General features: G+C 37.6%; 1 protein-coding gene across 2 annotated transcripts; it reads right to left on the bottom strand.

The window, feature by feature from the left end:
- Positions 1-1,127: 1,127 nt before the first annotated feature.
- Positions 1,128-27,139, bottom strand: rerglb (RERG/RAS-like b). 2 transcript variants are annotated; one of them, XM_041794639.1, is made up of 5 exons: positions 26,880-27,137; positions 16,424-16,480; positions 13,508-13,581; positions 10,352-10,500; positions 1,128-3,945 (listed from the first exon to the last, which is right to left on the bottom strand). In XM_041794639.1, the coding sequence occupies exons 1-5, from the start codon at positions 26,929-26,931 to the stop codon at positions 3,660-3,662; spliced, it is 618 nt and encodes a 205-aa protein (XP_041650573.1). In that variant the 5' UTR covers positions 26,932-27,137; the 3' UTR covers positions 1,128-3,659. The 2 variants fall into 2 exon arrangements, with proteins under 2 accessions (XP_041650573.1, XP_041650574.1); XM_041794640.1 differs by lacking the exon at positions 16,424-16,480 and having other exon boundaries at positions 26,880-27,139.

The following is a 27,139-nucleotide window of genomic DNA, read 5'->3' as shown; positions in this document are numbered from 1 at the left end:
AATGGTGGCAAAGAATACTAATTAACCAGTGACTGGACCTTCCAGACACAGGTCTCTTTGTACTACAATCACTTGGGATGCATTCACTGCACTCAGGTGATCCTCATTTCACTAATTGTGAGGTTACTAGCACCAACTGGCTGGACAAAGACTCAAGATTTAAAGGGGGTGAACTTTTCATAGGCACTTATTTTACATTATATATTTTGGTTTATTTGATTCCTTACCATAGGCCAGAGAGGCGCAAGACTATCAGAAAATACATTTATTTCAATTGCACTGCTTGCAGTTCCAGAAATCATGGTCCAGGATTGGTGAATACCTCTTTAAGATACTGCAGAAATGTCATTACATAGAAAGCCTGAAGGGATTCTTCAGTGAAGGGCAGTTTGATGTGAAAATTGACTTTTGCATTAAGACAGTGCCATGGTGAATAGTTAAAATGATGGATTGGTGCTTATAAAAAACATATTCTATTTGGCATTATGGGTTTTTTTATTATGCTATGGATTTACGCTAAGAAATTCTTTCTTGCTCTCCATTTTTAGTTTTCCACTTTTCATGTCCCTAATTGACTGTCAGTTATAATAAGGGCCACAGAAAGAGGCTGGATAAGCCTGGAAAACCCATATTTCCTTTAATAGGCTGTAAATTTAATAAATAATATATTCCCAGATGTATATGGCTGACAATATTGAGGAAAATCCTGTGGAGAAAGAGCCATTGAACAGGCTGCCCTTTAATTTCTCACTCATGTGCTTCTTTGATCCCTCACTGTCATTAATCTCTATAATTTGAATTGATTAGTGTGTAATAGGTCAGGCCACATGAGCAGGAAATCATTACAGAGGAAAAAAAAACACATCAGAGTGTTTGGATAACTGTGCTGCCATCTAGTGGCCACTTCAGGAATCATGTTTCGTTTTACAGGAGAAAAATCAGTGCGATAATGGTGCATTTCCCACTTCTCCTGCCTCTAAACTGTCTATTTTTAGCAGCTACACACAGGAAATTCCTCATTTTTTCTGGCAGCTTTTTCCCTCTAATTAAAGTTGGGCTCAAAGGGAAACAGCTCACCCCTCTGAGGAACCAAAACACACGTCTTATTAAGCAATGTTTGGCTTTAATTTCCTCTGGAACAGCCAGTGTTTTTACAGTATTTACAAAAAAAAGACACATTCGGCTACGAAACAGTGAATATTATGTTTCACAATGTGCGGTACATTCCTCCTGTACATGGTGACATAACCGGGTTTAAGAAGAACAACAGTGCAGCTCTGAATGAGATCACGGCCTAAGACTTTATGTGTTTCTATGTTTAACATCATATCTAATCACGCTGAAACTTTAAACTGCAAAAATAATACTAAAAAATGATCACATTACCAAAGCATTGCATTACAATAAAAATCTTATAATGTAACGTTAATAAAAGCGATGCTAAAATGTACATTTATGACATTTTATCTTCAGGCTGCATAACGAAGGAGAAAAGAGATGGATGGAAGTATTTGGCCACACCTGTTAATTATTGAATCTGGTGTTTTAATCGAACCTGTCACAACAGTTGTATAAAATCAAACACCTAGCCATGCAGTCTGCAAACATTTGTTATCCTGGGTCTTTCTAAAGAGCTCAGTGACTACGAACATGTTACTGTGATGGATGCCACCTTTGCAGTAAGACACTTTGAGAATTTTTATCCCTGCTGGAAGTTTCACAAATGTAAGTAATATAATTAGAAAGTGGAAGTGTTTAGGAACAACAGCGACTCAGCCACAAAGAGGAAGACCACGTCAGCGACTGCATACCAAGACATTCTGGACAATGCTATGCTTCCAACTTTGTAGCAACAGTTTGTAGAAGCTCCTTTTCTATTCCAACATGACTGTGACCAAATGCACAAGCAGGGACCATAAAGACATGGTTTGATGTGTTTGGTGTGGAAGAACTTGACTGGCCTGCAGATCCCTGATCTCAACTCCATTAAGTATCTTTGGGATGAACGGGAATGGAGATTGCAAGCCAAACTTTCTTGTCCAACATCAGTGCCTGACCTCATAAATGCTCTACAGAATGAATGGGCACATATTCCCACAGTTATGGGGTGAGTTGGTATATACAATGGCTGCTAATGTAGTGATTAGCTTGTATGTAGTTGTAGAATAGCGGCAGTTCTTCTTGGAGAAGTTGTTTTTGCACTTCTCCTGGCCTCAGCATGAGTTCTATGAACAACTGGAGCAGCGCATGCTTACTACTTCATTATGTCTTGTTGCTCTGATTGGCCCATGATGAATGCGACACACAGAACGTTCCACCAATCACCTTCTGAGAATTTTTTGGACACTTTGCACGGGAGCTCGCCAAGATGAATGTGAAATAAATCCATGCAACGGGATCTGGCATGTTCATCTACCTGGCATGGAGGCTGCATGCCAAAGATAATAAAAACAGTTATAAAGGCAGTACATGGATGTAAAAAGTAAACATTAATTTATTTGATTTAATTTTGGGAACTTTATTAGTTATCAGGTTTTATGGAGGAAAAAACAGCAACAAAGTAGCCAAAAATAACCGCCTTTAAAGTAGCTGTCAGTACAATCAGCATTATAGGGATTCTTTGGATAATGTTTTAACACCAATATAACATTTGCAAATTTCACAAAGTGAGCAACATAAAGATTATGGCATGATTCAGTTATGGGGCCTCTGCAGAAAAAAAAAAAAAAAACATCAATAATCATTGTACAGTGCAGCCAGGAAAATCAAAATCTGAAATAAATCTAACAACCCACATTTTAGTGCTAACATGTTGCTGAATAAGGCCAAAAATTGACTGAGAAAATTCAGGCTTTTTGGAAGGCTTGTTTATACAATAAAAAAGCACAATAAAGGGAAATGTGTGCACAAATTAGCATGAAAAATAGCCAAAAGGTACAAAACAAGGGGCCAAGTTCAGTGGCTCAAAGTCACACAAGCAAACACGCCGCTAATAATGCATGTTAGCATTAAAATAGTTTATAATAATAATTCAACCCTTTTTCAGTTTTCACAAGTAAAAAAACATACCGTACAGACCAAAATAACTTCTTTTTACAAGGCCATAAATAAGTATATTTCTTAATTAAAGTTTGTAATTTTTGCATGGGGCAGAATGGGGGTTGACTCACTTTTGGACTCAGCCTCCAGTGGTCACTCAAGGAACTGCAGGCTGTGGGCACTTTTTGGCCCTGGCTTCAATTGTAATTTTGATAGTAAAATATTTTGAACAATTCCTTCATTGAAAGGTTCCCAACCTTATGACCCTCAATTTTGACGTAACTTTCCAGCTTTTTACTTCCTGTTTTTCCCCTCACAAGCTCTTCTTCCCATCCTCACCCTTCATTTGTAAGCCTCTGTCCTTTTCAACAACCTGCTTTTCTTCAAAACAATTTTAAATTTCTTTGAAAAGGTAAAGAAGCCTATGTAAGGCAAAATTAGATGTACAAAACTTAAGTTTGTTTGTAAATATAGTAGATTCAGACCCACAGACGCCATCCAAACCCCTCCATCTCCTGACATGGATTTTTTTTGTGTCTGTGCTAAATCAGTTTTCCGACCCAGCTTGTAACCTCTTATCACAGGTCCACACATAATATCCCAGTCCCTCTCTGCACCTATCACACTGACTTCCTCCTCTTCCCGAACACGTTGTTGATGAGCTTCGCCATCGACTTGGAGCCGCTGTAGCGCCGTCGGTCGGCCCTGTACTTCAGGTGGTCCATCACCTGCCGGATGAGCTGGGTGAAGAGGTTGGCGATGTCCTGGTAGCTCTCGGCAGCCGAGACCTCCTGAAAGTGACAGCGGTTCTCCTGAGCCAGGCAGCGGCCCTCGTCTTCACGGACCTGCCGGACGTGACACAGATCCTGTTTGTTACCCACAAGACAGACGGGAACCTCCACCTCCCTGAAACAGAGAGAGGGAACCAACCAGACATGTTAGCACCTAACAGTGGGTGGTGTAGAGAGTAGAGTGTTTGGGAGCCAATAAAAGCTTTAGTTTCCTGGATGTTCTCTCTGCATGGGGATGATTTTATCTTAACTTTGCTGGGTTCTTCCCTGGAGCATCTTCATTTGAACTCAAATAACTTAATTTCATGTTGCAGTCGAGCTCCTGTGAAAGCACTTTGTAAAGCTCTGTTTTGAAAGATGCTATACAAACAAAGTTTATTACTATTATTTATTATATTATAACCACTGAGGATTCAAATGGGTCGATGCATTTTAGAGCCAATAGTTTTAATTTGAAATGAGAAATCCAAAATCAGGAAACACCGTGTTTCACAACTGCTGTTTAAAAATGGGAAAATGAAACATGGGAAACAGGGGCCCTTGAGGGAAACCCGTCATTCAATTTTTTTTTTTTTTTTTTGGACAGAAAATGGAATAAAGGGAAAAAAGAAGTGTTTTCCTGTTTTTTTTTCAGTCACAAAGTTGTAAAAACAGGGTCAAATACCAAAAAAGTCATTTTTTGTTTTTGTTTTTCTTAATTCTGTTGTTTCCTTTTGTTGTTTTAATAAAGTACTGAGAAAAAGAAAAGCATGTGGCTCAATAGGAGGGGTTAAAATTTCAAAATTAAAGCCCTTATTTCAAAATTTTGGCTTAGATAGCCATCACGGGAAGCATTTCTTTAAAACAAGAAAACAAATTAGCAGCATTGGAAAACACACACTTTTCTTAAAGGTTATTTTCCTTTTTTTTCCCCAGAAAACTGGTAAAACAGTTTTCTCAGTTTTAAGTTAAATTTATTTATTTATTTATTTATTTTTTGATCATTATTTTTGCATTTTCTGCAAATATAAAAAAACAGAATAGAAAGAGTTTTGTGTGATTCCTGCGCCTGGTTTCAACAAGAAACAAGAAACTGAACTGCCAGAAAATACACTGACCCTCGGCCCTTTAAGCAGTTCATGTTAGAGTGGGAGTCAAAAAAAAAATAAAACAGAAAGATAACTTTTTTTTTAAATCTGTTCTTAATTTTCAGAAAGGTACTGCAAAAAAAATAAAAATAATAATAATAATTTTTACTTGGTTCATATAAGGTTTCAAAGCTTCTCTATAAAACAAGCAGCAACTTAGAAAAAAAAAAACCTTATTAATGTTGCATTCAAAAGGATAGATGAAATAGATAGATAGATAAGGAGCCAGAAAAAGACAAAATTATGTCTGTAGGATTTTGCTTAATATGTTTTATGTTAGAATATAGTGTTCATGAGTGAGGGCAGGTTATAATTTGGGCTGTCAAAGTTAACGAAAACTCGTTAACTTAAATCCATTTTAACGCCACTATTTTTTGTAGCTGTAGATTAACGCGCACGCGCCGTCTTTATTACCCTCGACGCATCCCGTAGTTTGTGCGATCAGGAAGCGGTGCCGTGGTGATGTTGGTAGCGAGCAGCAGAAATGGATAAAGGACGGAGACTTTTGAATGGCAAGCTGGGCTTTAAGATTATGCCAGATAAGACTGACGTTATTTGCTCTTACTGTCGGCGTGAACTGAGTTACCCAGAGTTCGTAGGGTCTTAAATACCCCGTAACACCCCCCCCCCAGCCTAAGGCAGGCCATGCTGGATTGTTTACACCAGAGACGCTCAGACAACGTGGAGGATCATGCTCTGCTGTAAATGATTCACATCCATCGAACTTTCTTGGGAGCCATTATTGTAAGTAAAATACTAAAAGGCTCTCTCGTCTTCATAGACGCTCCCAGTAATCTGTGGTGTAATTCTCTGACTGTATTTATTATCTCTTTTTTCTATCATCCCTGTTTTGAGCCCTCTCAAGGGATGTTTCTGCCTTTATTTCCCTGAAATCTTTAAGTGATTTAAACTTAACTGACCATGTTGTTTATGTGCATGTGTGATGATGTTTTATGTTAAGCTGCTGAGAACATCAGAGGAGTTAACTTCTACAAGTCTGAAGTTGGACACTACATTGTAGTATTATTGATATTACATTAAGGTCAGTTTCCACAGTTGTCACGTGTTGGGCTTCAGTTTACCATGTTGTGCTCTCAGCAGATTTATGGAGCATTCAGGATCTTTGAGCTTCATCTAGAGCAGTGGTTCTCAACAGGGCTGAACAATTAAATAAGACCATGTGTGTTGAAAACAGTGAAATTATCTCAGAAGCAATTAATCTATGGTAGTATGAATCTGAATATAGCTTTAAGCTTTAAAGGAGGCGGCTGGGATGGAGGAGGTGAACCTGGCTACCAGCTGATCGCAGCTGGGGTTTGACTTTCATGAAGTATCGCAAGGCTTCATCAGTTTTACATAGAATGAGCCTTTTTTGCTCATATTGCAAATGTGATGTTATTTGCTTTGTTTAAGGGCGTTGTCATTTTTATGTCATTCATTTTGATTAAGAAAAACATACACTTAAATGTTTGCATGATGTATGTAAAATCTCTGCTGCTGCAAAAAAAATTGATTTATTAAACTGGTATTTCGACATATTTCAAGTTAAAGAAATATTGCAACTTCTGCGATTTGAAAACTGCAGCAGGCCACATTGTGAGTTAATCTAATTTGCAATTAATTGCCCAGCCCTAGCTCTCAACTGGTGGGTCGGGACCCAAAAATGGGATGCGAAGCTCTTTCCAGTTGGTCGCGAATGTATGAGAAAAAGATGTAACAAAACTATCTACGGAAGCCCTAAGTGGACATACAGTAACTTCATAGATGTATATATATATATATTTTTTTTTTTTAGGTTTTCCTATGATTACGAGTAAAATTCAGTATTTTTCTCTAGACTTCTACCTATTTGTCTCCCTTTTGTTGGAAAATAAAGCTTGTTTACCCAAGATAACAAAGAAGTTCTTGGAGAAATTACCAAACTTCTGTGCTATCTCTGGAAAATGAAGTCAAATAAGATGTATACATGCAAATCCTTCAGTAATTCTGAGTTTTTCTTATGTGTTTGTTCTGTCCTGTGTTTTTGATCAATAGGTTTTTTCTATTTAGAGTCCAAACATCAACACTTTTTGGAGTGTTCTTATGTTTTCATGGTGTAATGGTAGCCAAGAATACTGACTTTCCAGTGACGACTGATTAACCAACATGGAAATATTGATTTTTTTCTTTTTTTTTTTTAAATTTGGGTCATGATTTCTCTTAAGGAGGATGTAGTTGGTCCTGATGCCTGACCAGTTAAGAACCACTGATCAAGAGAATAATTTGGACATTATCCATCATCGTTTTAGGTTGTTGCCATAAACATTTGCATAAAGAAAGCGTTTTGTCCATTCGTGTTGATAAGGGTGTTAAAATCTTGACAAATACTCCTGTGTGGTACATTTAGAATACTTTTGTAAGCCTAGCTTCTCTGTATTAGCTACATAAGCTACGTAGCTACATTGTCTACACAGCTAGGTAAGCTATGCTTGCTGCATTACAGGGTTATCTTGGAGGACAAGCTTTTTTCCTGTAAGCAGAGTGATTAGGTGAACAGGGTTATCCTTACCTTTATCTAAATTCCTCAATCCTACCTTTGCGTCGTGATAAGTTTAATCAGCTAAGAACTGGTCGAACCATTAAAGGTTGAAAGGATACTTAACTTTTAAATATTTGCTAAGGTGCTTGGTAATAGTAATGATAGTAGCCATCATAGATTTCAGGTTGTATTTTACTTTGGAGGGGAGAATGCTCAAGAACAGCCAAGTAGGCTTTATAAACCCCATAGAGAGGTACAGTGTAGTCTAATTTTAGACTAAGCACCTTATACAGCCAAACTTGGAAAAATAGCGGTTTATCCCTTTAAAGTTTTATCATATATTGATTCACTTTGACATTAGATTAGGTTCTGAGCTTTTCTATTCAGCCATAAAAACATCACTGTGGTTAAACTTCAGTTCAGTAAAGCAGGGAAAGTCTTTTATGAAAAGCCAAATAATGAAAAGAGATTATTTAAAACTTAGTCAACTGATATGAAAACTGAAAGGATTAAGAGTACAAAGCACTTTTATAACATCTGTGTTTCCAAAGCACACCCTGGACTTTAATTCTTGACTGAAACAATAATTTTGATTCTCTTGCATGAATAAAATCTGAGCTATGTGAGCAAACTGTTGCCAGATTAAATGCCAAAAACCCCTAAAAGTTTGTATTTTGGCTCAGCACATTTGATTTACAAACTCATAAAAACAAGAGAGTCTAATATTTCCAGTTTTTATCTCCATTAAGACTCAACTGTCTCCTTTTATAACCACATTCTGTCACTGGATCCATAAATCTCCTCCTTCCTCATTATTAAAAGGCTTTAATTCATGCCTGCTCGCATGACAGATGTTTTTTTTTTCATTTCCCAGCAAACCAAATTTACAAGATACCTGAAAAAGAATAGCAAACTTTTTTTTAACATGAATTAATTATCCGTCAGATTTATTGCTTTTGGACTTTCAGCTTCAAGACCACACAGCTTCAGGGGATTTTTGATGTTTTGTTTCACTTGTAGCACATTAGAATACTTTGTTTTTTTATTGCTGTCTTTGCAACCCTTTGCAACATTGTTTTGAAAAGCGTTTATGAAAAGTGTTTATGAAAAGGGTTTATGAAAAAGGTTATAAAAGTTATTTTCCACTAAAGAGTGTTGTAATAGAAGAAAATAAATATCAGAGGTTTGTAGCTTTTTACTTTAAAATTTGACATCTCACTGAGCCACTTTAAAATACCTCATCTTTCAGTATGAAAGTTGGTATAAACAGACAAGGCAAAAAGCCAATCATTGCTACAGCTGCAGTATGCAGCATCAGTGTGGCGTCCAGCGCATGGCTGGATCAGTAGTAGGTATGTCCACCCACACAAGTCTTGCCAATGCCAGGGCACCTCACCTCAGATGAGGCAGCGATAGAAATCCCAGGCCAAGCCAGGTCCCTCAACATCGCAGGTATGCAAGAGTCCTCCTGAGGAAAAGTCCAGGTGTCGAACCCAGAAAGACAGCCTCAGACTAAGCCGTAACAGTTCAGAGCAGGTCAGCAACTCCTCGGCACCACCAGCAATCTTCATCCTACCTTATCTGCAAGCAAGGGTCCCAAGGGCTTTTCCCTGCACCCTTCATGTGTCTTGCTCGTCTAACTACTCCTGTGCAGAACTTTCATTCTGAGTTTTTACATGCAATGTTGTTTAAACGTGTGGGGGTGCAAACCCTGCCTTCTGAGGCTCAGAAGGCATGGGATGCGGTCCTCCTTTCAGCTCCATGAGCAACTACGTCTGATTCTGAACTGCTGTAATCATATCTGTGGTATTGTTGGCAAGACTCTGTCTAATGCTGACATGCTCAGGAGAGCAGGGACAGGATGGGTCAGCTGTATGAAACAGGAACCGCCGCTGCGCTTTTAAAGGCATCTGGCGTGCTTTCCCGGGCCTGATCAAGCTCACTGAAAACTGGGTGCCCAGGACACGGTGGGTTGGTCCAGATGCCAGGGGCAGCCGCATGTGTTTGAGAGGTAGGGCACTGGCCTGGCAGAGGCCTGGAGGATGGTCATCAGGGGGCCAGAGCAGTACAGGACCACGGCTGACGCAGCGAAGTGGCGAACCAGCATATGCTCCCATACCTGACCATAGTGTCAAAACTAGGACGTGAATGGGCAAGTAAAGGGATTTAAGCTTGTGCATCGCTTTTCCAGTCATCTAACTACTCAAAGTGCTTTTTCGCCGCTGGTCACACCCAGTCACCTGATTCACACACTGGTGGTAAAGGCTGCCATGGCTTCCCATCAGTATTAACTCATCCCAGTCATACCTAATCATACGTATTCACATTGACTTAGCAGTTGGAGCAATTGGGTTTAAGTCCGTTGCCCATGCTTGGGAATAAACCCCCAACATCCCAGCTGAGAGATGACCGACCTCTTCCACTGATCCACAGTTGCCCCAGAGTACAACAGGGTCAGGCATTACTTCATATTCTAACATGGGCAACATTTCATTTTATGTTTCAATTGAGCTGCTAAATATGATATCTGATTTTTTTACATGAGGTATTCAATCCCTAAAAATGGGCTTCTTCTAACTAATAATGTCAGATTCTTAGTTCAGTTTTAACACATTGTTTATATTCTTGGACCCAAACTTTTCTGTAATAACCCATGAAGCCTCTAAGTCATAAGACAATATTTTTAAGAATTATTTATCCGCCTCTGTAGAGGGTATGGTTCATGTTACATCACTCAGCTCAAAGTTTGTGGAAAAAAAGTTTGAAATAATAATCTTCCAGCTGCTCTGATCCTCCGTGTTTTAATTTTCTAAAACCCTGCAGTGTTTCACCAAAGTCTTTTCAGAATAAAATACCCCTCTGTGTTTTTTTCTGACCCTTTGCAGTTGTCCATGCGCGCCTCCCGAATCTGCCGCAGGATGTTCTTGGCGTTGATGAAGGAGGTTCGGTCGCTGATGTTGTACACAACCACGAAGCCGTCTGCCCAATCCACCGGCTCCTCCAGGATGCACCTGGCCTCCGAGCTCTGCAAAGACAGCGCAGCAGAAGCTTTTAATGTGGTACCATACCAAGGGGATTAAATGTAAGTTTCCACTGTGTAACCTATAGGTTCTGAACATCTTATTTTTATTGGACTTGGCTAGAGACAAAAATGATCTTTACTCTGACTCAGAGTTTCACAACAAAGCTGTGTTTCCACCAGAAATAACCGGGAGACTCTTAAGCCTCTATTCAGGCAACATTGCATGATCACAGAACAGCCTGTGATTGGCTGATGGACCCTCATAGAGGGTAAACAATATGGCGATTAGCATTCAAGCTAGCATTAATAGATGATCAGAATTGGATTAAAATGGATAAAAAGACGTTCAGTATCGGGTTTACTGGTGTGGATTTGGACGAGTTCCAGGCTCGCTGAAAATGCTGCCACATGGGATTTAAAGGCATCAGTAGCATCAATGGGAAAGCACAACAGCTAGCTTCAAGAGTAAAAAAACAAGTAAGAGGTAGGGCTGAACGATTTGAAAAAATTAGTGAATTGCGATTTTTTTCCCCGCAATATTGTGATTGTGATTTAATCTGCGATTATTGTTAGGTTCCTCATTTATGTCTTTCTCATCATACATTTAACCATTTTATTGAAAGATGGATGTACAGTGCAGAGAAGGCTTTGCTTTGAAGAAGCCCCCTGGGTTTGTCAAGCAGCGTGCTTTGACTTTCCAGGGATTGCATAGCTATACATTTATGACAATGTGTATTTAAAACAAGAAAATTATTTCAAAAGTTATTTAACTTTTATAAGCTGTGTCACTTTTTGTCGTGTACAACCGCGCTGGTCTGGAAGGTGTTTTAATGATCACATTCAGAGAAAACTGTCACACAGCCACCTTTCTCTGCTGCCGCACTGGGTCCTTTGGTTCTTCTTCGCTGCTCTTAAAACAGTAGCTTGTGCATGCAGTGTTTTCCGGCATTGAAGAAGAATTGATTTTCCGTTTAAAGTGCTGACATTTAGCAAAATATATGAAGAAGCAAAATGTAAAGTTGAACCAAACGGTATTGGATCGGTGCATAAACTCGTGCACTCACGATACCAATACCTACATTTTAAGCAGTATTAGACGTATTTCCGATATTGGTATTGGAATCGGAACAACTTCTAGTTATAATGTGACACTGGTCCTCCAGGGTGCCCTTTTAGTAGCAGTACAGTACAAGTTCAATAGTGGCCAAAATGCAACAAAGTCCCTTCAGCTTCTTGGTATGAAGTTAATTTTTTACTGATGTCTTTGTGTATCAGTGAAATAAATATTTAAGTTTTTCATAATCCCCAGTCTGTTCTATTATAGAGTAAATAACCTGCAGTCTCTACCAGGGTTTCTAACTACTTTACAATAATATTTGACTTTTTTTTGTGTGCTGGTGCCCCACTGCAGGTGGGCCCTGTACCTCAGATATCCTGCCACTGTGCTTGCAGAGTGGAGCAGGCTGGCTGAGCCACTTTTTCGCTGATTTTCTCCCTTATTATGTCAACATTTAGTGGAAAAATGAACCACTTGGAGTAAATTTCTATTGAAAGAATGTTTGATTCAACACGTGAGCTGGGTGACTTGTCTCTAGTCACACCGAGTTTGTGCTGTGTTGTTTTGGAGTTCTTTCATGAAAACCAGACTAAGACTCAGAAATCCAGGTTAAATGTAGTTCTGCTGCTGTCTGATAGAATTATTAGATGTCCTTGACACATGTCTTTGACTCGTCGTCCCTCCCAGGCTGGCCCAGGCCCAAGAGGAGGGGGGGTGGGTACCTGTCCCAACCCAGCTCCAGGCCACAGGCTGAGTTTTGGCTGGTATCAGGCTTGGACAGAGAATCTAAGGACTCTTGTAATCATAAGTGATCAGATGCAGACCCTTGCAGCTGAAATGCATATCTTAGAGTAAGTCTGGACTACTTTACTTGTTCTCAAACACTTAGATGCACATCCATATAGGGCTTCCTTCCTAAACAGTGGTAATGGCTGCTCTTTTTGTCACCCTGAACTACACCAGACTCGTGCAGAGTAAGAAAAGGACGACTGTCAGTGACCTTGAGGAGACATAAACACAGCAGGGGGGGCAAGCAGCCTGAAGAAAAGACTGAGCACTGTAAAAAATAAATGCATAAATAAAAACCTTCTGGCTTTATTGACTTCATGGTTCTCTTACGTACTGCAGGTCAGAAGGTCAGGACATGAACTAGTGTTTTTAACAAAAGAGTGAGTGTTACAGCGAGTTTACACCACAAAGACAATGAGCGTCTCTTGTTCTACTGAAGGGGGTATTCCAATAAAACCCTAACTGTGCAGTAAAAGGCCTCTCAGGGTTTGAAAGAGAAGTAAGCAGGTTATATGGCTCTGTTCTTCAAAGAGACAGACGTTTGGCACGCATTGCCTCGGGATATTCTCATAAAGCCTTTAGATTCCTCGCTCTGAGTGCAGTATGGATCGTACACGTGCCTGCTGAAGGTGAACGTCTGATCACGGTTCATTCAGGGTCGTGGGCATGTGCTGCAGCCTCCCAAAAAGACTCAAAACAGAACGGCTTTTACTGCTGTTTGGTGAGAAATGAAATTATCAGGCTTTCACCTCAGTTGGATGAAGAATTCAGGAACATTCTTCCATACTTGGGCTTAAAACAGTTTCAACCACAGAGAATAAATCTTAGAATAATGCTGAAAAGAGGAGAGCTTCTTTTTCTCTTTGGCATTTTGGAAACAGCAGGTTTTCTTCCAGCACTCATGATTTATCAACATCTCTGGTAATAATGATATGATAGGTAAAATAAAGATCTGATAATCACGAGTTGAATAAATCAACAGCACATGAAACCGTCATATTGTTTTTTCTTGAAAAGAAATCATCCATCTCAGTTTCTCGTTTGTTTAACTTATCTTTTCTCAGAATCTCAGAGGGAAACCAGAGAGATCAAAACAGGAAAGTTTGGTGTCTCTGCTTCTCTATTAAAGCTGTTAAATATTAACTGTGCAGGTATGTGACGTACCTGAGAGCAGGGGTCGAAAACTTCCAGATTCAGCTGCCGGCCATCGATGGACAGCCTCTTATGGTACAGGGAGTCTGAAACGGATGATAGGAACAGTCAAAAATACAATGAAAGTGACATAAAGTGATCAAATGATGGTCATTTTATCACTGAGGGTCAATCCAAAAAATATAAGGATGACAGGGCACTCAAAAAAGTTGGGACACTCTGTGAAATGTTAATAAAAACAGAATACAATGGTCATCAAATCTCATAAACCCAGATTTTATTCACAATAGAACATAAACATAAATGTTGAGACTGAGACATTTTACCCTTTCATTAAAAATGTTAGCTCGTTTCAAGATCGAAGGCAGCAACAAATCTCAAAAAAGAAGGGACAGGGTCATGTTTAGCTTTCTGTAGCATCACCTCTCCTTTTCATAACAGTCTGTAAATGTTTGGTAGTGAGGAGAGCAGTTGCTGGAGTTTTGGGAGAGGAATGTTGTCCCATTCTTGTCTGATGAAGGATTCTAGCTGCTCAACAGTCTTGGGGGTCTTCATTGACAGATTTTTTGTTCTATAGTGCACAAAATGTTTTCTTTTGGGCTGCAGACAGGTCAGTTTAGTCTTAGTTTTAGTCTTGCATTTCAGTTTTAGTCACATTTTAGTCATTTCTATCCTTTTTAGTTTTAGTCTAGTTTTAGTCAACAAAAAATCAAAACATTTTAGTCTAGTTTTAGTCCATAGAAAGTCCTCACATTTTAGTCTTTTCTTTTAGTCCAAGCATTTATTTTCTTGCCTAAATCTGGTACCAAATCACGGTAGTGTGTTCTCTGCACCCTGCCAAACCTATAGCTGAGGGGCAGAGGTCATTAAAAGCAATAAAAGCCAGAAAATAAATCTTTAAAAAAGTTTCAGATTTGCAGTAATCAGCATTTTAGTATTGATAATAGATAAATTGGTTAAGATAAAAGACGACGTTTTCTCCTTCAGCTCCATGAAGTGTTCTTTTTTTAAAATCATTGTTTTTACTTTTTTTATTTGACAAAGAGACAAATATTTTTCATGTTTGAGAAGATGATTAATATTTGACCTCAATTCAGGAGATGGCATGAGAAAAATCCAAATTATCTCTAATGAGGCTGTGTCAGTGCTTTCTGGCTGGTTTGCTGACTGATGTTGTCATGCTACCAGAATGTTAAAATCTAATGTTTCTATTGAAGACTGGACAATATTGATGTCTGTTTTGATACCAAAGCAACAATTTCTGAAGTCCTGGTCAACCAGTATGGGTATTTTCTTGTTTTAGATTGCCAACTTTGCAGACAAACTATTAAAAATTATCGAAAACGAATCAATACTAAACCTTTGCCCGTTTTCTGTTAATTTAAGACAGTGTACAGAAGTTTTTCCTGCATTTCTGGTTGACTTTATTGCCTCCTGTTGTCCTGTCTAGTGGCAAAGATGTAGTTTTCTTTCAAAATCACTGATTATTAAATAACAGAGATGGTGTCGAGCTAAAAACATGTGCTGAAGTACCAAACATTTTGACAACTTGTGTCAAAAATATATAATATGGACAAAAGTATTTAGCCACACTTGTTATTGAATTCAGACCTGTTGCCACAGGTGTATAAAGTCAAACACCTAGCCATGCAGTCTCCATTCACAAACATTTGTGATACTAAATGGTTCTGAAGAGCTCAGAGACTTCAAGTGTGGTACTGTGATGGATTCCACCAACAAGACAGTTTGGGAAATTTCATCCCTGCTGGATATTCCATAGTCAACTATAAGTGATATTACTAGAAAGTGGAATTGTTTAGGAACAAGAGCGACTCAGCCATGAAGTGGAGGACCATGAAAAATCACAGAGCAGGGTCAATGACTGCTAAGGCGCATGGTGAGTGAAAGTCTCTGAACTTCCTGTGGCATTGGTGTAAACACAAAAATTGTGCAGTGGGAGCTTCATGAATGGGTTTCCATGGCTGAGCAGCTGCATGCAAGACTCACATCACCAAGTTCAATGCTAAGCGTCAGATGAAGTGGTGTAAAGCACACCGATGCTGGACTGTGGAGCAGTGGAAACGTGGATGCCAGGAGAACGTTACCTGCCTGACGGCATTGTGCCAACTGTGAAGTTTGGTGGAGGAGGGATAATAGTATGGGGTTGCTTTTCGGCCCCTTATCTCCACTGAAGGCTGATCTTAATGCATCAGCGTACCAAGACATTCTGGACAATGCTATGCTTCCAATTGTGTGGCAACAGTTTGGGTAAGGCCGGTTTCTTTTCCAACATGACTGTGCCCCGGCGCACAAAGCAAGGACTATAAAGACATGGTTCAATGAGTTTGGTACGGAAGAACTTGACTGACCTGCACAGAGCCCTGATCTCAACCCCATTAAGTATCTTTAGGATGAACTGGAATGGAAAATGGGCCATCAGTGCCTGACTTCATCAATGCTCCACAGAATCAATGGGTACAAATTCCCACAGAAACTCTCCAAAATCTTGAGGAAAGCCTTCCAAGAAGAGTGGAGGCTTTAATATGACCTTTACCTTTGTCCATACAGTGTCCATGAGACAAAGTAAAACATGCACATCATTTCTAAGGCTTGCACCCCTATCATTAGTAGAAAAGGTCATAAATTTGCCTTAAATTAGACAGAATTTGATAGATGTTTTAGAAGATGTTGGGTTTTTATTTAAAAATAGCCAAATAAAACATTCAAAAATCATTCAGAAATTACTCATACAAGATAAATACAAGAAAATGAACCCAAAAAAAGCACGCAGCATTCCCTCAACTTGTCCAAACAACCCCTGAATAACAAGAACGGCCAACTCAAAGTGTTCCCCCAGGACCGAACCTTCATATATGACTGGATAATTAGTCCATCAAATCAACATCCATCATCTGTGGAAACACTTACTGGCGTTTGAAGCATATTCACCGATGAAGCGTCTGGTCAGGAACCGCACGAGGACAGCTGGAAAAAAGAGACGAAATGAAAACCCACAAAATGACTCAAGGCATCATTACACTCTCACTCCTCACAGGTGGTAGCAGCGGGGGTAAAACGACCCTGATTCACTCCCACGGGCCTAACAAGGTGCCAACAGCCTCGGGAAACTGTAGCCTATCATTAAAGAGGCAGCAAGGCTTTTCTGGACGACCTGTGTGCATATTTGGCAACCTGTATGGTACATTTCAACTCTAGACCGCCAGTTACACATAAAATAGACCAGTTATGTCCCAAGACAATCGGTTGTAATGAAAGGCTGAAGTTTCAAGTGTTGAACTCTTGAGGTTTGTTGCTCATGGCGGACAAAGGCCTCTGAGGGGGTTATCCTTTGGCTAGAGGGTCACATAAATACAGATTCTCAACAAGTTAGTCATGCCTGCACGCTGGAAAACAAACAGATTCAACACAAAAGACGCTCAGACTCCAGGAATGTGGGTAGAATTAATGCAGATGCCTAATATAAAGCTCTGAGTTCTTCTACAGCAGGGGTGTCAATCTTAAGGCCGGGGGCCAAATCCAGCCCGTGGTACAGATAGACCCGGCCCGCAAGATAATTAATATTTTTATTATAAATGGCCCACCAGTATGAGTCCTGCAGATATCCTCCAGCATTAAAATGTAAACTTAACCTCAATGATTTTAAATATCCATAAGTCATATATATATATATAGTATACATACTATATATATTACTATAAATATTACTCTTTATGTAATATTTTGACATTTTAGAGTCACAATTTTAAATTTGAAGTCATATTTTCACCCTTTAAACTTGTGATTTTTAATGTATTCTCAAATTTTCACCTTTAAAATTTATGATTTCCAATTTTATCTCATATTTTGACCTTTAAAACTTATCATTTTGAATTTTATCTTGTATATTTGCATTTAAAACTCATGATTTTGACATTTTCTATCATATTTTTGGAGTTTGAAATGTATTATTTTGAATTTTAAACTTTAAACTCATGAATTGGTTTTTTTTTTCATATATATATATTAATTTTTGGGCCTTTTCTTGATAGAGGAAGGACAGTGGACAGACTTGGAAACAGGGAAGAGAGTGGGGAGTGACATGGGGCAAAGGGCCACAGGCCGTCATCGAACCCAGGCTGCCCGTGTACATGGGTAGCACCTTGAACCACTCGACCATCTGCGCTCCATGAATTGGAAATTTTTAATCATATCTGACTTGTGAAACACATGATTTCGAGTTTTATTTCAGAATTTGACCTTTAAAATGCTTTATTTTGAATTTTATCTCATATTTTGAATGATATAACTCATTATTTCCAGTTTTATCTCATATTTTGACCCTTCAAACTCATGATTTTTAAATTTCTTAATCATATTTTATGCCGTAAAATACAAGATATCCAGTTTTATCTCATAATTTGACCTTTTAATGTTATCATTCTGAATTTTTAACTCATATTTTGAAGTTTAAAATGAATTATTTGGAATTTTATCTCATATTTTGATCCATAAAACTCTGATTTTATCTCTAGTTTTTGAATTTTTAATCATATTTTGACCTGTAAAACACGTGATTTCCAGTTTTATCTCATAATTTGACCTTTAAAAGTTATGAGATTAAATTTTTTCTCATATTTTGACTGATAAAACTCATGATTCCCAATTTTATGTCATATTTCCACCCCTCACACCCATGATTTTGATTTTTTTTCTCATATTTTGACTTGTAAACACATGATTTCAAGTTTTATTTCAGAATTTGACCTTTGACACAAATTATTTTGAATTTTATCTCATATTTTGACTGATAAAACTCATTATTTCCAATTTTATCTTGTAAATCGACCTTTAATACAGATCTATTGAATTTTATCTCATATATTTGCCTTTAAATCTGATGATTTTGACTTGTTATCTCATATTTTCAAGTTTAAAATGTTTTATTTTGAATTTTATCTCATATTTTGACTGATGAAACTCATTATTTCCAGTTTTATCTTGTAAATTGACCATTAATACAGATCATTTTGAATTTTATCTTATATACAGTGTTTTTAAATTTTGTGATTGACTTTGTATGTCATATTTTGAAGTTTAAAATGTTTTATTTGGAATATGATCTCTTATTTGATCCTTAAAACTCATGATTTCAGTTTTTTTCTCATATGTTGACTGATAAAACTAATGATTTTCAGTTTTATTTCATTATTTGACCATTAAAACATATCACTTGATCTGTCTCATATTTGAACCTTTAAGCCTTGTGATTTTGACTTTTTTAATCTCATATTTTGAAGTTTAAATGTATAATATTGTATTCTGTCTCATATTTGGACCTTTAAAACTCTTGATTTTGAATTTTATCTCATGTGATTGCCTTTTCAAAACATTTTTTGACTTTTAATTTCATGGTCTGACCTTTTGATCTTTTAAGTTTGATTTTTATCTCAGATTTTGAGCCTTTAAACTTATCAATTAGACTATTTTTAATCTCAGAATCATCATATCATCAGTGCTCAATTTTTTTCTCCATAATTCAAAATGAGGCTGACAGTTTCTGTCAATGTTGACCCTGTTTGGCCCTCAGGTAAGACCTAAATTCAGAATCCAGCCCCCTGCTGTGATTGAATTTGACACCCCTGTTCTATAGAGAGGTGTGTGCCTTTCCAAATCATGTCAGATCTGTTTAATTTTCCACAGATGGACTCCAGTAAAGGTGTAACATCTCAGCTACGATCAAGAGAAATGGGAGGAACCTGAGCCAGATTTCAAGCATTGTTGCAAAGGGTCTGTATACTTATTCCATGTGATATTTCAGGGTTTCTTTTCTAAATTTGCCAATACATCTAAAATTCTTTTTTCACTTTGTCATGGGGTTCTGAGTGTAGATTAATGAGAATAAAAAGAATTTAAATGACTGCAGCATCAGGCTGTAAGGTAAAATGAAGAACATTTAAGGATGTCTGAATGTGCTGTAGATGCATCTCCACAGTTACAGCTCTGCCTCACCGTCTAGCTGTGAGAATGGAGACATCCTGTTGTTTTATGAAGCTTGAACACAACTCAGAGCTGGCCAGCCTGAACACTGATAAAAAAAAAAACAACACCCTGAACAGTAACAAGGCTCCTATAACTCTGCTCTGCTTTAACAGCATTTCTCTCTGAATCAAACCTGGAATGTGCCCAAATAAACCGCTGGGAGTGTCGGAAAATACGCCGGTGGAATCTTTGGAGGGTTTTCAGGCCATCATGCAGATCGATTTCACGTTATTTCTTATGTAAACAGTGTTTGAGTGGCAGCAGAGTAATACAGCAGAGCCAGATGTAAAAGCTTTATGGAGATAATTACAACATAAACACAAGCAGTGGAGGGAATTCAAACTCCCCCAAAGGTAGAGCTCTCTGACGGATGATCAAACATACTTATAGGTTTAGTTTCTACATTTTCCAGCCTCCATGACTGATGAGTTTTAAATCAGCAGAATCTGGTTTAGTACGGTTCCTATATAGAAAAGTAGCCTGCACAAATGTCCAGGTAAGGCTTTACTATAGGGGCAGATGGATCGTATGTGGATCCAAAAAGTTGATTTATTTCAGTAATTCAATTCAAAAAGGTAAACTCATATATTCTATAGATTCAATGCACACAGTCTGATAAATTTAAAGTGTTTATTTCTTTTAATTTTGATGATTGCGGCTTAGAATTAATGAAAATCCAAAATTCAGTGTCTCGTAAAATTTTAATACTACTTAAAACCAACAAAAAAAGGATTTTTAACACAGAAACTTTGGACTATGAACCCGTGCAACACTCAATACGGTTGGTCGAGGCTCCTTCTGCATAAATTGCCAGCATGCAATTTGGCATTGGGGCGATCAGTCTGTGGCACTGCTGAGGTTGCTCTGTTAGTGGCCTTCAGATCCTCTGCGTTGTTGAGTCTGGTGTCTTTCATCGTCCTCTTCACGATACCTCAGAGATTCTCTACGAGGTTTAGGTGAGGTGAATTTGCAGGCTAATGAAGTACAGGGATATCATGGTCCTTAAACCAGGTTTTGGTACCTTTGGCAGCGTGGGCAGGTGCCAAGTCCTGCTGGAAAATGAAATCAGCATCTCCATGAACTTGGTCAGCTGAGGGAAGCATGAAGTGCTCTAAAACTTCCTGGTAGATGGCTGCGCTGACCTTTGACCTGATAAAACACGTTTTTCCACTTATATCATGTTTTTTTTTTTTTTTGCTATTTGCTATTTTTCCCAATTTTTTCCACTTTTTGCATATTCAATCTTCCTTTGCCAATTAAATGTCCATTTTTCCCATTTTCCCACCTTTTTGCTCCATTTTGCCCATTTTTGTCTAATTTTAATGAAGTTTTTTCTACATTTTTGTCCGTTTTAGAAATTTTTGTCACCTGTAACTCATTTTTTTGTTACTTCTTGCCCATATTTGCCACTTTCTGCCCTTTTTTACCCACTTTTTTCTCCCTATTTTTGCAACCTTTTACTCGTTTTTATTGCCTTTTAACCCTTTTTTGCCCCTTTAAAGCATTTCTGTTGCTTTTGGCCCATTTTATCTCATTTTTGCCTGTTTTTCCACTTTTATCATACTTTTTGCTAATCTGCCTTTAGCTATTAAATGTCCCCTTTTTCCCATTTTCCCATCTTTTTTGCTGCATTTTGCCCATTTTTGTCACTTTTCACAAAGTTTTTGCCACTTTTTTGTTGCTTTTAGATATTTTTATCACCTGTAACTCATTTTTTGCCACTTTCAGACCTATTTTGCCCTTTTTTCTCCCCATTTTTGCCACCTTAAACTTGTTTTTATTGCCTTTTTAGCCCTTTTTTCACCACATTTCACCATTTACATTTTGGCTCTTGCAAAGGTATTTTTTTACAATCTGTCTTCTTGGTAGAGCAGGGTTTAGTGACACTAAAGGCTCTGAAATCTTTTCGAGTGTTTGGACCCTAGGAAGAATAGTCAATGCTTCTGCTAGTGCTAATGGGGATCCTAATAAAGAAAAAGAAAAAGAAAGAAAGTTTGCAGAATTGTTTGAGATACTGAGTTTTGGGTTTTGATTAGCTTTAAGTCATAATCATCAAAATTAAACAGAAATAAACACTTAAAATATATCTGTCTGTGTGTATTACATCTATATTATGTATAGGCTCACCTTTGTGATTTTAATTACTGAAATAAATTAACTTTTTGATGATATTCTGATATATTGAGATGCACCTGTATGTGAAAAAAGTAATTGCCCAATAAACTTGGTGGAAAAACCTGCAGGCAGGCATTTAAAGACATGAGTTATTATCTCCTTATTTTTGCCCTACATCATGAATAAATGAGCAGTTTGTCTCTGTTTGCTGACTTTTATTCTTCTTTTCTCTCAGCTATTGAAGCTGTTGGGGACTAAGCCTCATTATGTCTTCAGGTGTCTCTCTGCCACCTCATGGATCATTATGCTTCAGTGGAACCAGCAGATTATTTTTATAATTTAAATGTTGATGATACATCAGGACTAATTAAGCCCAGTGGTTTCAATTTCCCATTAGGCACATGTTTTTCAACAAAGTTATTAGAAACACAATCGACTGAAGCCAGCGAGGATAAAAGCTTCAGCTGACTCTGAGCAGTGACACATGTTAATCCAGAGGTCAATCCACTTTGAGAGAACGGCAGGGAAAGAAATAGAAAAGTATGTCAAACTGTGGGATATCATTAATGTTAGTCATGGAGGCTTCTGGTGGAGCTGGGTGGAAAAGTCTGGAAATCTGTGGACGAATCTGTGAAGAATTGGAAAAATATACAATCTAGCATCAAATAAACCCAGACTGCAACATTTGATGGGTGTTTTCAGCAGATCGGCTCATTTTTGGTCTCTGGTAGAGGGTTTTCAATCCTGGTTAAGAGTTTTCCCACAGCACGTTGTACTTTAGCTGTTTTACCTCACATTATTGGTCACAGATACAGTCTCTGCTGATGAAGGAGTCTTCTGATAAAACCAAACCCCTTCATTTTAAGACAGAATAATGAAAAAAATCACCAATCTATGTTTAATTTAAATGTTTAAAATTAATAGCTGACAGGTTAATTGTAGAAAAATGACATTAAAGGTCAAATAATGAGATGAAATGATCCGTAGAGGCCAGAGTAGAATTAGAGCGATATTTTTCAACCTTAAGTGGCAAATAGGTAACCTTGCAAAGCAGATGGATTCGCCTGTTTCCGTGTTTCTCACTGGCGAATCCATCTTGTTAAGCTCCTGTCTGAACCGTTTGGGCCTGGTTAGAAAGTGACAGGACCAATCAGCGATGACTGGCAGTACTTTCAGTTGTGTACTGACATGTCTACAGTTGCCATGGTTATTCCTCATCAGCTGCGCACGCGCACCTCTGTCGGGGCTACGTCACGTGTTTTGTTGCTCTGATTGGCCCATAAAGATAAGACAGACAGAATGTCCATCCAATCACCCTCCAAGCTTTTTTTTTCGAAGGCTCTGCCCTTTCCTAAACGCTTAGTATTGAAGGTTTTCCAGATGGATGTGTGAAATACATCCATCTGGCGTGTCAGGTTAACAAATAGGGGGACAAAACACGAACATTTCACCAGTGTGCTTGGCTTCATCACCATAAACATAAACTTCTTATTGTTACTGTGCCAGATAAACTAATGAACTATTTTTATTTTTCACTTAAATGTGTTATCTGAGATGTTCTGCCTCCCTCTTTCTTCTGGTGAATGAAATGCTGCAGATATAGCACTTTTATCTCTTTTCTAACATTACAGATTTGGTTTTCTTGTGTTTTTTCCACTCTTTGCTAGACAGCATGATGAAACAGAGCATGCCACTTTAAATTTTGGTAACTTGATTGACATTTTTATGCATTTACTACCAAAAAAATCTGACTTCATGGAAGGAGAAAATTACATTATTGATAGAAAAACCGGTCCAGTCTATTCTAACTCTCCATAATCTAACATAAAGAGGCCAGGAAACAGGGTTTAGAATCTGTTTGAATAATTAACATGTAAAGTAGCTTATCAGTCTACTTTAAGGGTGTTAGTCTGTGTATAATATAAGAAGCCTTCAATATCTAAAAGCCTCCAATTTAAACATGAAGTGTTGTATCAATATAAGATGGAATAATTTTCAGTTTTCATGAAACAATGTTCAACTGTGTGTAGGGCCAACATAAAAGATTGAAAAAAGGACAATCTGTTAAATTTGCGCAGAAAAAAAAAAAGAAAATTTGGTGAAAAAAATCAGAATTTTTGTGACAGTTCTACATTTACAAGAAAACAAACCAAGAATTCTGGTTTAAAAAGTTGGAAATCTACAAGAAAAAAATCAAAATTTCTTAATTTTTGACTTTGGAAACACAAACATTTAAAGTTGTGAAAGGCTGCAAATGTTTTCATAGATCTTTTGTCAAACACAAGTGTATGTAGGCCTATTATGCTAGAATTTTGCCAATGACAACAATTAACACTGATGAGGGTCCTGGGGGTCCGAGAGAGATGAGTGTGTGTGTGTTTGTGCGTGTTATTAGCTAAGATTACTAATACATTGCCTTGTGAGTGCTGGTGTAGTACAGGATATGTGAGAGTACGCCAAAGAATTTCTAGTCTCCACAGAGCAGTGGTTCCCAACCATTTTTCCTTGTAGTCCCCCCACTCATTTCAAAGACGAGCAGAGCCCCCCCAGGTAGAAAAACTAAAAGGCAGTAAAGACTTAATATAAAAAAACAGCAAAAGTAGAAGAATTTTAATATGTTGATAATGCTGGATTATCATTCACAAAGTAACTGAAGTTATTGAAACTGTACACAAATGCTGGAATTAATCTAGTCACTGTAACTAAAATTCCCTAAGAAGTTTTTTCTGTTGTAAAATGCCATAACTCATATACATATTTGCATTAATTCATCTTTTTACTGTGCAAATTTAACCTGTTTACCATGCTCAAAAGTCAGTCTATTTGAGGTAACTCCGGTACTGTAAGAAGGCTCACTGTGGTAAAATCCCTCACCTTGCATGCATATTTCCACTAATACATCTATTAACAGTCCTAATTACTCATTTAACTTGTTTTTGTACTCAAATGCTGTAAGTAATTAATCTATTCCCTGTGACTCAAATACTGTAAGACAGCTCACTGGTAAAAGTCCAACCTAATATGCATATTTGAACTGATTAATCTATTTATCATACAAATAACCAATTAAACCTGTCTACCAAATTCAAAAGTCAGTCTATTTACAGTAACTCCAGTACTGTAAGAAGGCTCACTGTGGTAAAATGCCTCAGTTCGCATGCATATTTTCGCTACTACATCTATTAACAGTGCTAATTACTAATTTAACTTGTTTATTGTACTCAAATGTAAATTCAATGTAAATCAAAGTAATTAATCTATTCCCTGGGACTCAAATACTGTAGGACAGCCCACTGTGGTAAAATGTTCACCTCATATGCTTACTTGAACTGATTCATCTATTTACCATACTAATTACCAGTTAAACCTGTAAACTATGCTCAAATGCTGTGAGTAATTAAACTTTTCACTAAAACTCAATTACTGTCAGAAGGCTCTCTGTGGTAAAATGTCTCACCTTATCCTATTTACCATATACATAAATGGTGTAAGTAATCTATTCACTGTGACTTAATCACTGTCAGAAGGCTCTCGGTGGTAAAATGCTTCACCTTATCCTATTTACCATATACATAAATGCTGTAAGTAATCTATTCACTGTGACTTAATCACTGTCAGAAGGCTCACTGTGGTAAAATGCTTCACCTCATATGCCTGATTCATCTATTTACTGTACTAATAACTAATCTATTTATTTACTGTTCTCAAATTCCTCACCTTATTCTGTTTGCCATACTCAAATGCTGTTAGTAATCTATACCCTGTGACTGAAATAGTGTAAGAAAGCTCACTGTGGTAAAATGCGTCACCTCCTATGCGTATTTACACTGATTTATCTATTTATCATAATAATTACTAATTAAACCTGTTAACTATACTCAAATGCTGTAATAAATTGAACCAATTCATGGTAACTTATACATAGTAAGAGGGCTCTCTGTGGTAAAATGCCTCACCTCATTTGCACTATTAAACCATCTTAAATGACTTTGTCTACCTCGAGTAAATCTGCTCACATCCTTGCATATTTCATACTCCTGATCATGTCTAACTAGCTTTCTTGCACCCTTTGCACATCTTGAGACTATACTGTCAAAACACATTGACTTGTAAGTACTAAAAGAATACCTAGAGAGAGCCTGGACATATTAGAATCTTAATTTTTCTTTTATTCAGTTTTATTCTTTTTTTTTTTTTTTAATCTTTTTTGTATTTAATGTTTAATTCCTGTACGCTGAGAGCAAAGCTAACTGGAATCAGATTCCTTGTTGTGTAAGCGTACTTGGCCTAAAAAGCTGATTCTGATTAAAGAATTTTTGAAGAAAATGTTTCAAATCAACTAAAAAAGGTAGAAAAGTCTTAAAATGTTGATTAGTGTTGACATATTCTCATCAAAGAATTTTTCAGGCAACTATTCCACGTTCTTTGTCGACTGCTTTTTAAAGGATTTCAACTGAAAAATAGGTAGCAGAGGTTCTAAATTATCCTAAAAAGAAAGAAAAGGCTTGAATTAACCCAAAAAAGGGGAAATACTTTAAAATCGACTCAAACAAATGTAGAGAAGTTGTAAAATTAAGTCAAATAAAGACAGAAATGTGTTATTAATTGACTCAGGGATATTATCAGCTTAAAATTCATGTAAATGAAGCTAAAAGCTGAAAATTAATACTTGAAATATCTTTATACTTAATGAAGAAGTGTCAAAGTTCAATGCAACTACTCTAAGTCAATGTGTATGAACTTTTACTGTGATTTTTTTCACAAACAAAGGTATAAAAGAGTTTAAAGTGATTTAGCTTTACTTAAAATCAGAAAATGTTTCAAATAAATCCAAACAAATGTTAAAAAAATTAATTTAAATTCAAGTCAGATGCAAAAAGCACTCATAAAGTTTTAAAGAAATTCAAAGAAAGGAAGATTTTAACTCAAAGGTATAAATCCTAAAATAAACTTGCATAGAGTTGGACAGGTCTTAAAATCAAAACACTTCAAGAAGAAGCTGAATAATCTTCAGGTAACTTGCCCAGGTTGTTGTATTCAGACTGTTATGAATTTTAACTTCAATAAAGGAAGAAAAACCTGACAGGGTTACTGAAATGTAAATTATTTCTGCATTGCCAACACTGGCTGATGCACTAAAACAGATAAAATGTTTCCCACAGCTCATAGAAGATCATCATGTATTTTTTTTAACTATTAGAAATATCAAACGTCCCCCTGAGTGTCTCACCTGATTTCCCGGCCCCCGGGCTCCCCAGCAGGGCCAGCTTGATGTCGTTCATGCCTGCTCTCTGTCAGCTCCTGGGCTCTGCGTAGTGTCTGAGATCTGGGTTAACGTCGGCTCGCTCCTTCCAGTCCGGGCTGGATGGGAGTACAGGACGGACTGCCCCCCTCTCCTCCTCTTCAAAGAGCTGTTTTAAAGCTGGACGGAGAGGAGGAGAGGGGGGAGGAAACAAGCGCCCCCTTCTTCTCTCTGCGTCTGTCCGTGTG

The sequence above is a fragment of the Cheilinus undulatus genome, linkage group 9 (genome assembly GCF_018320785.1).
Source record: "Cheilinus undulatus linkage group 9, ASM1832078v1, whole genome shotgun sequence".
In the NCBI taxonomy this organism is placed as follows: Eukaryota; Metazoa; Chordata; class Actinopteri; order Labriformes; family Labridae; genus Cheilinus; species Cheilinus undulatus.
Note: the sequence above shows the minus strand (reverse complement) of the source record. Positions and strands in the feature narration are given on the sequence as shown.

Coding starts and splice junctions, on each gene's coding strand:
- rerglb (XM_041794639.1), bottom strand. CDS start 26,931: ATGAACGACATCAAGCTGGCCCTGCTGGGGAGCCCGGGGGCCGGGAAA. Junction 13,582..16,423: donor TGAATATGCTTCAAACGCCA/GTAAGTGTTTCC, acceptor CATCCGTTTCAG/ACTCCCTGTACCATAAGAGG. Junction 3,946..10,351: donor CGCATGGACAACTGCAAAGG/GTCAGAAAAAAA, acceptor TCTCTGTTTCAG/GGAGGTGGAGGTTCCCGTCT.